Source organism: Pseudochaenichthys georgianus, chromosome 6 (genome assembly GCF_902827115.2).
Source record: "Pseudochaenichthys georgianus chromosome 6, fPseGeo1.2, whole genome shotgun sequence".
NCBI classification, from domain to species: domain Eukaryota; kingdom Metazoa; phylum Chordata; class Actinopteri; order Perciformes; family Channichthyidae; genus Pseudochaenichthys; species Pseudochaenichthys georgianus.
Window position 1 is genome coordinate 10,085,711 of NC_047508.1, and position 17,162 is coordinate 10,102,872.

At 41.8% G+C, this 17,162-nt stretch overlaps 1 protein-coding gene across 5 annotated transcripts in view; it reads left to right on the forward strand.

Moving 5' to 3' along the window:
- The window catches only part of edc4 (enhancer of mRNA decapping 4), a 77,494-nt gene that overhangs the window by 29,750 nt on the left and 30,582 nt on the right, over positions 1–17,162 (forward strand). For all 5 annotated transcript variants that reach the window (XM_034084821.1, XM_034084822.1, XM_071203451.1 and 2 more), the window contains exons 22-26: positions 1,643–1,679; positions 1,957–2,104; positions 3,567–3,722; positions 12,028–12,143; positions 12,825–12,990. In XM_034084821.1, the coding sequence (XP_033940712.1) occupies positions 1,643–1,679; positions 1,957–2,104; positions 3,567–3,722; positions 12,028–12,143; positions 12,825–12,990 (623 nt within the window). The remainder of the gene's footprint in view (positions 1–1,642; positions 1,680–1,956; positions 2,105–3,566; positions 3,723–12,027; positions 12,144–12,824; positions 12,991–17,162) is intronic.

Consider the following 17,162-nt stretch of genomic DNA (forward strand, 5'->3'; position numbering starts at 1 on the left):
CCTGGGGGCTTGGTACTACAGTAAAAGTATTCTGCGTCGGGACTTCCTGCAACAACATCACGCCGTTATCAAAGATGTTCTATTGAGAAGACGATCACTACGTGACAAAAGTTTTCAAAACCGTGGCTACTGAAATCAATCTGACTAACTGCTGTCTGTGCAATTTACTCCGCGAGTTGGCAGACTTTATTTTGCTTACTTTAACATCATTTTTCATGGTGGGGCTAAGCCATTTCTTGGTATGGGTGTAGCCTACCCCAGCCATACCCTGGCGCTGCCACTGGTGGCACGTATGGGGCGGGCCATTCTGCACATGCGTTAAATGCGGTAGATATTTTTAACGCAATTAATTCAAAAAATGAATTACCGCCGTTAACGCGATAATTTTGACAGCACTAATTTTAACACATTTCAGGAATCGAAATCTGAACTTTGGATAAAACCAGATTCAAAATTATTGTTTAATTTTGTAGTCATATTAGTATCTAAGGCTTTTACAGAAGGGATATTGGATATCTCTTTGTATCACTCCATAAATCAGAAAATACTGTCAACAGCCCTAAAATATCCATTTTCGCCATGCTTTTAGGTATACAATGTTGTATAATTCAGGCTATGAATGATATATGAACAAACCCTTCTGTAAAAGCTTTCATAATATTGATAGGAATATAACTGGAAGGTTTGGTGTATCTACGTGCTATTGAAGTTGACATTTCGAACTCAGAGTAGGAGGAAAAACTCATATTGAGAAAACGACCTTTAAAGATTGCAGTGAGGCGCTAGCTAAACCCTCCTGTTCTTTGGATGATAGCTTGCGCCTCGACGCACTCCGTGAAGGTATTTCATGTTCGGGGTCATTTGTTTTTGTATAACCTTGCTTCGTGCAAGTGACAATTGTTGTCGTGTTCTCTGTGAACGTTTTTTTCGCCATTCTTTTTGCCATTTTGAGATTTCAATTTCTAGCGGAAAGCTAACCAGGAAGTGTTTTAGCACACCACGTGACGCATCTGAACGAATCACGTTGTCAGAAATTGACACCAGCCAATGAGATTTCGTTTCTTGGTTTAAGACCCCTTTGTGCTTTCACGATTGGTTGCTGATACAAAGGAAATGACCATATTTGGATCCGATGAGATTGTGCAGCAGAGACGGAGCTTTCCAGCGATATCTCTGATGACATGGTGCACACAGCGGTCGCGGTACTTTATGTTACGTTAGAATGCTAACTTTTGGTGAATTTAGGAGAAATCTACAGACGCAAATAGACAAACTATAGTAAAATAAACACTTATGTGTATTTTGTACGTTTTCCTTCCAAAAGCCTGAAAGAAAACATGTTATATAATCAAAATAGCACAAAATCTCAAAATTGACCAGTACTTGAAAAACAATGTTTTTGCCTGCCGTGTCTCGCCTTAAGTTGATTAGTTGTTGCACCCCTAATAAAGAGTAACTCAGTTACCTCTAATCATTAACCCATGTTTGTATCATTGAGTTAACTCTGTGTGTTGCTGCTAGCATACATAACACCTGACTGTCGATTAGTTGTTGCACCCCTAAACCACATACATAATGACTTGAGTCATTGGTTTGAGAATATTCAATAAAGGTGTCACCTTTCTTTCTCCTTTCTCCTCAGTGAATCGTCTCTGTCCAGGCAAATGGAATCTAGTCAGGTAAGGTGCTCTCTGAACATTGGTCAGCTTCTTTAGTTTTCATTAACTGCTACAGTTATACTTTAATGGGATAAAAGCAATTTAGTATTTTCAAATGATTGGTTCCCTTGATGTTCTCTCGGAAACACATTACACCTTACTTTAACTATCAATTGATTTGTTTGCCACAAGGGGACGACATAATATCAAAACAAGCTTGCAGTTACACAAGCTTTGAAATGCTTTTCCAATCAACCCCCAATGTTGAGCTTTTTCACTCATGCTCTACCTCGCATAGATGAATGCAGAAGTGCAGGACGAGCTGCTGATGCTCCTGCGCAGCCAGCAGAGGGAGTTAACTGAGCTGCGTGGACAGATTACAGCCATGCAGAGCACCATCATGGTCCAGGTGGAGCACGTCCTCTCCAACCACCAGGAACAAGAACGTATCCTTCGGTCTTTTTCAAACTGGATTTGATATTTCTTTCATTTTACACCTCACTTAGTAAAAAGTGTCTTAAAGCCACGAAAAGGGTTGTGTATAGAGTTGTGCAGGAATGAGTCCTAAACCGGAAAGGAGTTAGCCTTTTAGTACTTTATGTGTCAGTATGTGTTTTTGATTGGATGCCTGAAATAAGGTCTGTGGTTAGCACAAACTAAGTAGATTTTAGTTTTACGGCATAAGATACGCCAGTAAACACTCCATTGTGACTGTCGGAAGCTTTCACGTGTCTTCAAACAGCGGTTGCTAACAAGTGGCCAAATGAGACTGCTAAACGTCATCACATGAAACATTAGCCGCCTTTACCTCACCATTGATGACGGCATGCGACTGATGTCGTTTATGTATGTTTATAGCCTAACGTTAGCTTTTTACTTCTGGCGATTACAATTCAACTATTAAAAAAAGGGGTGTAAGTTAGGGTTGCCAGAAACTGACCATGATCAAAATCGATTATTCGGCAGCCCTGGCGAATAATAATCGATTATTGGCCCCCCCCCCCCCGCGGGAGAAAAAAAAAAAACCTCAGACAAAAAAAATTCCGTTGTTTTCTTTACTGGAACATGTTAAACAGTACAAACAACACACAAGCATGTCATCACAACTACGTGGCCTTGAAGTGAAGTTGGTAATGGCCGGCTGCTGTGTCTTTCTCTGTAACCTCTTTGGCGTGCTTCGCACTCAAATGCGAACGCATTGTTGAGCTTGAGTTGTGATAGACCAACGTCTTTTCGCAGAGCTTGCATTTAACTTCGTTTGGACTTGTAAGTTCGAAGTAGTTCCACGAGGAACTCTTTTTACCTGCCGCTTTGTTCATCTTTAGTCGCACGTGTGAGGGAGAGGGGGGGTGGGGGCGGGGGCGGTGTGTAGTGTGCTACACACTGACCAATGTGTGACCAATGGCCATTTACAATTATTAATACTATTACTATTATTAGCATATATATATATATTTATATATATTTTGGTTGAAACTAAGCCAGAAAAAAAAAATACATAAATAATAAAAAAAATATATATAAATAATAAAAAAAAATATATAAATAAAATCGATTTTTAAAAATAATATTCGATTATGGAGACTGTAACGAATATTCGAATAATCGAATAATCGCTGGCATCCCTAGTGTAAGTAAGTATGATCCTGCCTAACAAAAATGGTATGTATCATAGATGTGCGTTTTCTTATTTTTTGCAATATGGAAAATCCCGTTGCTTTTTGTTGAAGTAGCCCTTGGGATGCTTACTTGGATATTGGATCTATCGCAACTCTTAACAAAAAGCTATTTAAAATGCATGTGTTTTCTGATAAATGCCCACAAAGTTGTTTTTAACAGTTCACACGCAGGTCTCTATGGTGGGCGTTTTACATATTTGTTATGAGCCTTGACCTTTTGTGACCTCAGAGCGCAGACTAGAGCGAGTGCTGGCAGAGAGTCAGAATCATCAGCAGCAGCTCCAGGATCAGCTGAGCCAGCAGCTCAGCCACACCCTCAGCTCAGTGCTCACCAACAGGATGGACAAGGTGCTGCGGGAGGAGATGAAGAAGACAGTCCCACAAAGTAAGACAAACACACGTCATTTAGAACTAAATCTGCAATCAGACACAACAGAGTAGAGCTGTACTCTGCTGAGACAAAGTGGATTATTTCTAAGAGCAGTCATGTACATTTATTACCAGATGATGGTGGTATTGTACCATTTTGTTGATTGCAGGATGCAGAGGAGGATTATTTCAAAGTAGAATAGAATGGGAGGGATGATCACACATGGTCACACATGCAGAGCACACACACACAGTAGAGCTTTCTCAATACTCTAATTTCCCCTCCTCGATACTTAGTCCCGCCCACAGGAGATGCGAGCCGAGGAGAGAGGAGGGGAAGCAGCAGGCGGTTAGAGAAATGAGAACTCCTCTCCTCTGAGCGGTCATTTTAAAGAGACGTCCATTAATGATGACAGGAGGCACAGCAGCCCTCTGTCTGATGGACAGATGTGTTCATGACCACTTATATATTTACTTTTAATTAGTGCTGACAAAATTATCGCGTTAACGGCGGTAATTAATTTTTTGAATGAATTGCGTTAAAATATTCAACGCATTTAACGCATGTGCAGAATGGCCCGCCCCATACGTGCCACCAGTGGCAGCGCCAGGGTATGGCTGGGGTAGGCTACACCCATACCAAGAAATGGCTTAGCCCCACCATGAAAAATGATGTTAAAGTAAGCAAAATAAAGTCTGCCAACTCGCGGAGTAAATTGCACAGACAGCAGTTAGTAAGATTGATTTCAGTAGCCACGGTTTTGAAAACTTTTGTCACGTAGTGATCGTCTTCTCAATAGAACATCTTTGATAACGGCGTGGTGTTGTTGCAGGAAGTCCCGACGGAGAATACTCTTGCTGTAGTACAGGGCAGAGCCATATAATAGTAATAATATGGCTCTGGTACAGGGGTGCACATAACTGGTACGCAGGTTATGTGCGTAATCTGAAATGCGTACCGTCACTTGTGTCACAAAGCGCATTTACGTACCGACGTACTTGTGAAGCTTTTCCAGAAGGCGGTTAGATCACCGGACGACAGTCGGTCTCCGTGTGCACAGACAGGGCTGCTGTTAACGTCGGTCTGTACAACGGAACTGTGCCAAAATTACGCCAACCGGCTGCGGAGGGAGACTCCCCCCTTCACTGGAGAACTGCGCTAAAACAGCTGATCACAACGTTCACACTCTGTGGTCACGAAGTACTCCACTAGCCCCCCCCCCCCCCCCCCCTCTGTCGACTTTCCTGACGTACTCCCCCGTTGATAGAAATCAACATGTAATGAATTAAGACCCCACGGTTTGATGATTGATAGGTGTGTGGGTTGTCTTTCATTTTAACATGCAGAAAAATGTTATAATAAACATAGATACTGTATGTTAAATTGATATATCCGCCTTCTTTCATTTATCTTTTCATTCCCAACAATATACATAAATAAATGGCATATTTTGGACATAGTTCGAATGGTGATTAATCATGATTAATTAATTTTTAAGCTGTGATTAATCTGATTAAAAATTTTAATCGTTTGACAGCCCTACTTTTAATTCATTCACAGTGCGGTATAATGAGACTAGGGATGTCCCGATCACCTTTTTTTGCTCCCGATCCGATACCGATCATTTGATTTTGACAATCTGCCGATACCGATTTTTCCCGATCCGATCTTTATGCAATGCATTAAGAGAAAAAAAAGGAAAAAAGCATTCAAGTTGTCCCTTAAGGTTATTTTTTTTATTTAAATGACAGTACCCAACTATCCATTCTATCCAACATGGATTTTGCTTCTTTTTTTCACAGCAGCAGTGGATCAGTTCAGTTGTGCAGCATTGGATCAAAACAAAATAAAGCTTATCAGTGGTCCACCACAAAATAACCATGTAAACAAATTGAGTGCAGATAGTGCAGTAACAAAACAAAAATAACTCTACTGGAAAGAGGTAACTTGACTAGCTTCACAAGTTCACATTCAGTCACAAATAATTAAATAAAAATGTGGCTTAGTGCAGAATTCTAGCCTTAAGACTAATTAGTCTAGTATTAATGCAATGAAACAGCAGCTTAACATAACATGAATAAACAAAGTATTATCTTTCCATCTTACTGGAGTAACACAATTCAATAGTAATCAGCAGTGAACCACTTCAACACGTGTGTTTCGATGTATTCACGGCATTAATGTTGTTATTCTACAGTATTGTTGTTTTATAGTTATTTGTTAATGTAACCCAATTTGTGTTCTTTGAAATTGAAAAGGATATCGCATTGTGTTTGTTATTTTCGTTGCAGTTGTATATGTCTTAAGTGTAATTTGGCTTGGCTTCCTATTTGTGGACATGCTTTTATTTTGAAGGAGAGGTAGCGCTGTTGACAGGAAGTTGTTGTTGCTATGGAAACAACGTGACGGAGATTAACGGAGAAAAGTAATATCTACATATAAAGACGGAGAAAGTAAACGATAACGTTTATGGTTAAGTGTTGGCACCCCCCGAAGAGGCACAAGCTCTTACGTTGATATTGGAGATTTCAATAAATTCAATTTGGAAAAAAAACGGGGGAAAAACACAATAATTTCCAAATAACGATATTGAAACCCGAATAGTACTCCAACGAACGAATATTTGGATATTCTGGTACAGCCCTAGTGTACTCGCAGTGTTGTTGTTGGTGTTTGTTTCTCAGGTAGCGTATTAGATTGGTCGTGTTGAACGTAGCTCTGTTCTTTCCACCACGCGGAACCTCTGTCTTGCAAACATTGCATCCGGCTGTTACACTGCCTTCGCTTTCAATTTTATAATACTTCCAAACTGCTGACATTTTCTCTGTCCCGACTCCCGAGTCACCAGCTGAACGTAGCCTCTCGTTAGCTTACTGCTACTATAGACACTGCGCCCACTCTGTTGCCAGATTTCAGAGAAATAAGCAACCAGGTCTATGAAAACAAGCCCAAAAGAAGCAACACATACATGATGTTGTGTAATTTTAAACCAAAACTAAGGCCTCAGGATGACTTTATGACGTGAACATGGTCATTTTTGTTTTGTAACATTAAATAAAATGTAAAAAAAAAAAAAAAAGATTCCCCATCTTTTAAAAATCACGTGATCGGATCGGGACATCTCTAAATGAGACAATAACAGGCTACAGATGCGGACATATACACACACACATATATTTATATAAATATATACAATTTAAAGTATGAGAGCACTCTCATAATAATGTCACACAATCACGGGCCGTTTCTCAATGTCGAGTATACCTGCTGCAACTATTTCAAGTATACTACGTCATCGAGTGGCGCCGAAGGACTGTTTAAATGCATGTTAAACGCCCAGCATTCTGCGCCACTCTGACGTAGCATACTTGAAGTAGTGGCTCTGCAGCCGGTGTACTCGACATTGAGAAACGGCCAAAGACTGGATATATCCATCCCCCCCCCCCCCCCCCCCCTCTCTGGTCGCTGAAATGTGGAATTGAAATTACGGGCCAAAAGTTGTATTAAAAGTACTGAGTGATATATATTATACACACTGCTCTGCTTTCTGCACGGACCTCACAGCTGGACCTCACAGCTGTTCTCACTGTAAACATCACATGGCAATGAGAGCAGTTACTAAAATAATCAACAAAGCCGCTGGGATCCCCCTCTGTATAATGTAGGCTAGAGAGAGCATATTATCTCTGCTGCTATCATACTGCGAGCACTATCTGTTCCTAGTGGTGACCCTGTCCACTAGGGCTGTGGCGATACACTAATCTCACGATACGATACACGATATTCAGCCAACGATACGATGTATATCACGATATTCAGCCAACGATACGATTCGATATAATTCGATACACTTATATCATTTTCTGAAAGATTTTAAAGGGACAGTGGGATTTTGGTGACATCTTGTAAGTGTTCCATTGACTTGGATTGAATTAATTCAACTGAAAACTGAAAGCATCCATTATACAATATATGGCTCTGACAGAGAGTCTACAGCTTGCAAATGCTGGACAAAATGAATCAAAAGAAAGATGTGCAAACTCTAGCTGTAAAGTGCAGTATCACAATGGACAATGGAGAATGAAAAGGTGCAGCAGGTGGCGGAACACGGGGGATTTGAATGGGACTTGTTAGAAATTAAAATCAATGTTTTGATGGCATAAAGTACCATAAACATAGTCAGTTTAAATGCTGTTTTATACTGAAAAACCAGAAGTTGTTGTGCAAAACCAGTTGTTGAGCTTTTATTCTGAAAATCCTTCATCTCCGGTTAGCATTTAGCATGTGGCTAATATACCATTTCCTATAGAGGTGCATTTAGTAGCGATATGACACGGAGTGTTGCACACCGAAACCTACTGATTTCAACAACTATAGACGTCGAGATATTATTATTGCTGAATATTAAATGAAGTTACAGTTTATTTGAATACGTTTGTTTACAGACGTGGGTAGCATGAGACAACATTCGGAACTACCGGAAATGATACCAGCCGTGAGGTATTTTTGGAGTATTGATTACAGCGTTTAAAATGTATTAAATGCAAAGTCATGAAAGAGATAAGGAGGAGAAAAGGCGTGTTTAGTTATATATTTAATGTGCAATGTCAGAATCCTCTGTAATGCGCAACAACGAACATTGGAGACGTGGAGGGCCGATCCCCAGCAGCGCCAACCGGCCCACAGGGAGGATTCAGCAGAGGATATTTAACAGCTGGAAAGGTGGAGCTCGCTCTCTTCCCTTCGCTCATTTTCTGCTTGTAACATTACCGCGCTTTTTATTAATTAAAGTATACATTTGAACATTCTCAGAGACTCAATTAGTCTCCTTTTTAAAGCTTCTCTCCTGGACGCGAGTATAACGAACACAGTTATCAGACTTAATGTATCGATACCCGCGGCTGAAATATCGATACTTTCTCGGAAAATTAAATATCGATATATATCGCAAGATCGATTAAATTGCACAGCCCTACTGTCCACTAGCTCCTACTCCTGTGCAACTTTATAGACTGGCGCATGCTTCAGCAAGATGTCTGTTGCACACTGGTCTCTCCTGTCCTAGTGTTCCCTCTTGTATGCAATCCAATTGAAGGCTTGGTTCATCGGACCAAAGTGTACAAATGTTATCAATAGCTGTGTCTAAGGTACTTCCAACATATCTACCATTTCTGAGTATTAATGTGCTTTATGCTCCAGCACAGACGGTGAGTGAGCTCAGCTCGCAGCTTATGTCTTGGATGAGATTCAAAACAACAAGGCAGATATTCTTATCTTTGTAAAGAAAACCACATCTATTTATTATGTATATTTATAGGTACTTTATGAGGTATTGGTCCTTTTTCTTTTACCATTTAATATTCGGAAGGGGAGGCCAACTGTAGCTAGAAGGCTTTTTCTTTGATTGGAAATGAAAGCAATGTTCCAGGCTATTGAAACGTTGTGCTTACAGAGATTCTCAAGGTCAATATGTTCTGTATGAAGAATAAGAGCAGAACATGGACCTGTTTATGTTCCTTTTTATTTTTACATGTAATTGTACTGCTTTTATAGCTCTTACATTTAACGTTACTGGACAAAAGGTTTTTGTTGCTATTTAGATCCTGGAAAACATTTTCATTGAGTGGGTACTTGTATAGCAATTAGGGATTTTGAAGCAGTCCTTTTCAAAAAGAAGGTTATAATAAATGTTGTTTTATACATTTCTGATTGGATTTGTGCTTAGGTTGAAGGCTTGGAAGACTTTAAACGTTTTTCTTTCTTTTTCTTCTTTATACTAAAGATTGAATTATTTTCCTGGCACAAAAACAGGATTCATGACAAACGTTGATTATCTGACAAATTCTCATTATGAACATGGGTATCTTCCCAGAATTAAAGTCTGTGCATCCCTAGGTAATAATTTAAGTAACCGCACAAATCATTGCTGTATGTCTGTACGTACAACTAGCTTAATCTAAATCAGGGATACACTGTTCCAACTCTTTCTCTCCTGTCTTCCATACCATAAAGTATCTGCAGATGTTGAGTCAAATCCAGATTTGAGTGATTATTTTTTCTTCTGTACATTGACTCCGTTGGGCATTGTTCTCATCTTTCCAATGCTTTATGCAAGTAATGAGGTGAGGGATTTTCTGCAGCTTCCAAAACTAACCGGCGGTGACTGATTGAACATAACTCAAATATATTTTTTTGGACCACAACAAATAAACTGTATTTGTTGTGGATCAGTCATGCCATGGCCTATTGGCTTTATAAGGTCTGTATTGTTGCTGTAATTAAAAGTCCCTGATCTGAACATTCCCTAATAGGCAAAACCTTGATAGTTTTGGTAAATATGGTCTAGTTATGGTTCATTTCCACTGCAGCACGTAGCACGGTTTAAGCGTGCCGTGCCAAACCCGGCCCGTTTTCTTTTGCTTTTCCTAGGGATTAGGGCTGCACGATTTTGGGAACAAATCTAATTGCGATTTTTCTGACAAATATTGCGATTGCGATTCGAATTGCGATATTTGTTTTTAAACGACCCAACGGAAGTTTATTGTAAAATGCAGCCATAACTCCGGCTAGGAAGGTCGTATCAACGTACTCCCGTCTCTAGCACGCCCGAGCTACGAGTGAAAGAACTAAACTTACATGAGACTTCCGTTGGGTTGCTTTAAAGTCAAGCTTCAGTTTAAGATTCACCCTGTAATAGAAACATGTGATGGAGCATTACTAACCTGACTCAGATGGTTTGTTTCACCGAACCATCTAGGAAAGCTCCATTGGAAGCCATTTGGAAAGGGCAGGCACTTTCAAAAGCACTTGGCAGGTGATGTGGAGCTCAGCACTTCTGATTGGTCTGGATGACCGACACAAAAAAAAAAATTGTAAATAAAAAAAGTTACAAAAATCGCAGGCTTTGGGATTTGATAATCGCATCATTTCAAATTTCGATTTCAAATCGATTAATCGTTCAGCCCTACTAGGGATGCACCGAATATTCGGCCACCGAAAATTCTTTATATGCCTTTATATATAAATAAATAAATCATTTTCTGCATTCGGTTTTCGGCCAACTGTTTCCTATTTTCGGTATCTGTTTCGGCCAAGAATTTCCCATTCGGTGCACCCCTAGCTTTTCCACTAGGGGTAGTTCCGGCCCAGGGCTACTTTTTCACCTTTTTGAGGAGCTGTGAGCTCTCGGTGCTAACAGCTAACGGCTGATGTTGGTTTTGTGTTTCGAATTGAAGATGACGTCACGGCTCCGACTACCTACACTGCGTTAATATAGTTACTGCCCCAGCTACTAAACTGTAATTGAAACGCAGCATAAAGTGAGCCTGGCCTACCAAGGCCTAACTATAGCGTACTAAGCCGTGCGAGGCCCTGCAGTGGAAATGCGCCATTACTGTATTTTGTCTCTTTTTTTTCTGGTATGGTCCATGGGTTAGAAAATGGACACTCAAGTGCACACTAGGCTGTACATCAATACATTACAATATTGTTTCTTACATGACAGCTGACCAAGACGTATATAAATTAGTAGGGCTGCTCCGATTGCCAAATTTGGGGCCGATCGCCGGAATCAGTATCGGCCGATCCGATCGAGTGGGCGGGGCCTATGGGGATCTTCCATTTAAAGTGATGTTTAAAACTCAGTTAATGGGGCTCATTAACTGGCGCAACCAACATAATTATTACATTCAAATTATGTACATTATTCAAGTTTACATTCACTTTGGATAATAACACGGGAGAAATGAGCTGAAGCGCTCTCTTTTCCTCTCTCTCTCCCCCCCTGACAGCCTGTCACTATCTCATGCAGCTCACTGATCCAGTAATGAGTGACCCGACAGTGAAGAATACATATATTTATAACTAGTTTAGCTTGTTCCAGAGGTAGATAAAATAGCTAAGTGTGTTAGGTCTAACTCTTGTGTGTTTCGCTCCGCTCAGCGGGCGGGGCTGCAGGATTTCTGCTTCACACACGTTGCATTCCGCTATTTTACTGTCATTTTCGGACACCTTAAAATAATGCCAGACCGGTGAAGCCATTTTGGCGAGCTTGTTTTGCCGCACACAGAGAACAGTGTCATGTATTTTACGTCATGCGATTTTTAGAGAGCCCCGATCGATCGATCGGAGCATCCCCATAAATTAGATATGACGAAGGCAGCCTGGGTTTGTTGGACTGCCACACTAGAAAGAAGCTGTCTTTCCTCTCCTGTCCTTTGACTCCAGTATGAGATACTCCTGTGTTTATTTCTCCTGCCTTGATCCCTAATTAAAGTGCAGTTTTTGCTAATCTCTCCTCATTATTCATTCCTCTCTCCAGCAATTTCTAAGAGTCTGGAGCCAGTGACCGGTCAGCTGAACAACACAATTGCTGCTAAGCTGACCGCTGTGGAGATCACCCTGAAGGACAATGTCAGCAAGGTGGTCAAATCTAAGGTAAGATGCAGCCATTAAAACTGTTCTGCCGCAAGGATTTGTGGGACAGCAATATATCCTTATCTTTCCTAAAGGCTGGTCCAGTGTGTCCTATGCTTAACGAGTTAATAAAAGGAGGCATTGAAGCTCCTTTCCTGTCATCTAAAGAATTCCAACAGCTCTTATCATGGCCGCCACTTAAAGGTGGGGTAGGTAATTCACTTCAGAAACACTTTTTGTTATATTCCATGGAATGCTCTTAACATCCCGATAGCAATGAATACATTAAATGCTTTGACAATAAATATATTAAATGCTTTGACAAAAAATCCATTAAAAAATGTCATCCGTGGAAGCCGTAGTACTGTAAAAAGCACGACCAATCATTTTAGCTAAAATAACTGGATGGCCTACCTGCCTGTCAGCCTTCCATCTGTGCACAAACTTATCTCGTGCCCTCATTGGTCATGTGCGCGTTCGTGTGTTGGAGGAGGGGCTCTCTAAGGAAGTCTGAAGGAAGTGGCAGATTTTTTCCGGTTGTGTACTTTCAAATTCTAGCGCACTCGAGCTGGTTTCTCTATTCTTACCTACCCTACCTTTAAGTACTTCCAGGGTCATTTCATTCCGTTAATAACCTTCTTAAGCAAACAAAACGATTCAACCTAACCTTATCGTCTTTTGCTTCCCACTTCCTGTTTACAGAACATGACTGATGCAATTGGACGAGCAGCAGCCGAGGCGATGCAGGGGCCCATCCAGGCGGCCTATAAAGACGCCTTCCAGAGCATCGTGCTGCCTGTTTTCGAAAGAGGATGCCAGTCCATGTTTCAACAAATCAACGACAGCTTTAAACAAGGCACACAAGAATGTAAGGCGACCTTATTTACATGTATTTTAAAACATCCCAATGTGTCAAATCAAATCAAAGTTTATTTATAAAGCACATTTAAAAGCGATTTTTGGTCGGGCCAAAGTGCTGTACATGTAATAAATACTACAATCACATAAAAACACATTACTACAATCACAATAAAAGACAATAACTTACAACAGATATATAAAAAACACAGGGAAAAGTCAGGAGTCGTGCTCTGCTCTGACTAAAAGGCCAGGGAGAAGAAGTGTGTTTTTAAGAGTAGATTTAAAAACCCCCAGGGTCTGGGCCGACCTCACATGGAGGGGCAGAGTGTTCCAAAGCCTAGCATATGAGAATGTGTGGTTTTGTTAGCAAGCATTATCATTTAGATCAGATATCAAGACCTAGATAACCTTCTGCAACACCAGGCCAGTTTATCAACATTTATTGAAATGCTCTTAAATAGACCTATTCGTTCAGAATATGTCTAGACTTTGAAACAGTTCCATTTAGGGATGCTCCGATCGCCAATTTCGGGGCCGATCGCCGGAATCAGTATCAGCCGATACCGATCGAGTGGGCGGGGCCTAAATGGAAGATTTAAACATCACTTTAAATTTTCGCCTGTTTGGGGAGTATATATATATATATATATTAGGGCTGTCGATTAAAATATTTAATCGCGATTAATCGCATGATTGTCCATAGTTAATCGCAAATTAATCGCACATCTTTTGTGTGTGTGTGTGTGTGTGTGTGTGTGTGTGTGTGTGTGTGTGTGTGTGTGTGTGTGTGTGTGTGTGTGTGTGTGTGTGTGTGTGTGTGTGTGTGTGTGTGTGTGTGTGTGTGTGTGTGTGTGTGTGTGTGTGTGTGTGTGTGTGTGTGTGTGTGTGTGTGTGTGTGTGTGTGTGTGTGTGTGTGTGTGTGTGTGTGTGTGTGTGTGTGTGTGTGTGTGTGTGTGTGTGTGTGTGTGTGTGTGTGTGTGTGTGTGTGTGTGTCTCAAGGCATATGCTCGAACGGGAGCTGCCTGGACGCTGCAATCATGAGTGTGCTGACTTCTCCTCCAATGTCTGGCTGCCTGCATAAAGTCAAGTGCTCGGCGCAGTTGTGTGGATAGGGCACTCCTCTGTTTTCATTTAAACCGCTCCTTATATCCATTAGCGCAGCTAGCTAGCACCAGATGCTAACAACAACAATAGCCGCGTTCACACTGCGGTACGGTAATGCACGTAAGGTCTCTCCCTCGCTCGCTCGGGCCACACACACACACACACACCCTCCTGGTCCTCCAGATGGCCAGTCGGTGCCTGCCGGTGAGCGTGGAAGTGTGGTCTGCCACAAGCGGGCGGCAGGAGCGGGCTGTCAGCATCAGCTTGTAGATGGTATTTTAAACTCGATGCGCTCTGAAACTACGTGGCGGCCGAGGAAAAAAAATACACATGCGTTAATCGCGTTAAAATAATTAGTGGCGTTAATTTCTTTTTGCGTTAACGCGTTATTAACGCGTTAACTTGACAGCCCTAATATATATATATATATATACTCCCCAAACAGGTGAAAACCTACCAGTTTCACCCACTGTCTCTGCCACCTCCCTCCATGCCTGGGTCCTCCGGTTTGTATCCCGTTAATAGTTCGGGTCGTAAAGAACCGGGTGATTTGCTTCCGTAATTTCTCGTTTGGAATATGAGGAAATGAACTGCGGTCTGGTTCTCCCTGTGTGTGTGTTTCGCTACGCTTACCGGTCCGGCGGGCGGAGCTGCAGGATTTTTCTTCACACACACGTTGCATACCGCTATTTTACTGTCTTTTTCGGACACCTTAAAATAATGCCAGACCGGTGAAGCCATTTTGGCGAGCTTGTTTTGCCGCACACAGAGAAAAGTGTCATGTATTTTACGTCATGCGATCGGCTCTCGCGATCGGCATGTTTAGAGAGCACCGATCGATCGGTAGAGAGTGAGTATTGGCCGATCTCGATCGGTGACCGATCGATCGGAGCATCCCTAGTTCCATTGAAGCTGCTCTGTTTTTGAGACACTTTTATTGCTTTTTTTTTACATGTTGATTTTTTCATGGGTTCCTGTTTATCTGCTAGTCTTAATTAAATAACCATCTCTCGAAAATATGCTCAGGGACAGCTTTTGTAATGAGGCCTTTTCAGAATGAGCTGGGCACTGATGTGTTGATAAGCAGTATATTTATTTTTCTGCGAGTGTGCTAATCCTTACCTCTCGAAGCTGGTGGCTGGATGCTTAAATTCACTAAGGCTCTCATCATGTGTACAGAGTTACGCTGCAGTAAATATGGGCAACACAAAACCTCTCTGAGCTTGTACACTCGTGTTAGCTTGTTCCAATTTAAATGTAATCCATGATCAAATTGAGGGCTTAGCTTTTACGTGTGTAAATATTGACTAACTTTGTGAATGCAGCATTTACATCAGCACTGCCTTCTCGCTACTGTGCAAGCCCTCAGTCCTGTCGTTTACGCGGTTTATCCCAACATTTTACCTATTCATTAAAAGTGAATCTACATATTGAAGGAAAACAACTCTTTAATTGACAAACAATATGCTAAGTTTAAACGGGCCCTATTATCCTAATTTCCAGTTAATATTTGTATGTAGTGTCTCTACTGTGACATGTCTCCACGCTTTAATGTTCAAAAAGTTCTTTATTTTTCTCAAACTGCCTGAGCTGCAGCACCTCTTTTCACCCTCTGTCTGAAACCAGAGCCCAGTCTGCTCTGATTGGTTAACTGGCCGGCTCTGTTGTGATTGGTCAACAGCATAGAGATGTCCCAGTCTTTGGTCCGTCACATAGAATGAGTTGAAGCGCTAACATGTTAACCAATTGGGGAGTTTCAGGCTGGGGAGGGGGGGGGTAGACTAGGGGTCGACCGATAATCGGCTTGGCCTTGGCTTGGCCTTGGCTTGGCCTTGGCTTGGCCTTGGCTTGGCTTGGCCGATTATCGGGGCCGATATTCCGCATTTGACCGATTATCGGTATCGGCCTTTTTTTTTATCAAATTGCCGATAAAACTTTGGCTCTGATGCGACCGTTTCTCTGGCTGCAGTCACCACTCTGTGTACACGAGCAATGTCCCGCCCACAGCGCTATCTGATAGGCTATTACTGAAGATTTTCCGGGCGGGAGCCAGTCAGAGGCGGGACCTTCTCAGATTATAGGCAGGTGCGAAAGAACGCAGACACAGACGGAAGCAAGCAGCAGCGCTGAGCGGCAGAGCCATACATGTGTTAAACCGAAGTTCAATAAACATCCCTATCCCCTATGCTGAAGTTGCAAAAACACCACGATCTTATGATCCAATTCTATCAGTTTCCCAGTTACACAGGGACGCGGGAAGTCAGTCAGAGTTGGGGGTGCGTGCAGCGCCTCGCAGCGGAGTACTGTGGTGCGGAGGGGCGGGGGTCGAGGGTCTGCGAGTGCAGGCATGAAAATCACTCGCCTTTCAGCGAAATTCGCCGTTTTGAATTCAAAATAGGTCGTTTGTGTGATTCGTGTAGATCTGCAATAAAAATATTTTTGGGGTATGGTGGGGGGGTCTGGGACCCGGAGTAATCTGCGGCCGCGAGCTGTTATGTGCCATCATGACACACATGGTGTTATTTTTTTATATATTATAATGCAGCGCGAGCTGTGTGCTCGAGTCTTCCTGCCTGTCGGCTGTGCTGCTCCGCGATGATGGTCTAGCTTCAGCAGCCACATTACCTACGGGTGCGTTCGTTAATATTAACTGTGCGGTCCGGAGTCACTGTGGTACAGACTGGACCGCTGGTGAACAGCTGTTAGAACGGGCCGTTCAGGTGTTCAGAGCAGAGCTCCCTGTCGGAGCGCAGAGCGTGATGTGCACTGAAAAGTGTTTCTGTCGCAATATTATCGTTGAGCTAGCTAGCTAGCTAGCTAGCTAGCATACACTGTCACTATCTGCTAACGTTAGCTTTAGCCTTCGTTTTCTAATAGTTTTTTTTTCATAGGCTATAAACGGAGGTGGTATAAGTATAGATCTTGTACTTCAGTAAAAGTAGAAGCACTCAGATCTTGTACCAGAGTAAAAGTAGAAGTACTCAGATCTTGTACTTGATTAAAATCAGAAATACTCAGATCTTGTACTTGAGTAAAAGTAGAAGTACTCAGGTCTTGTACTTGAGTAAAAGTAGA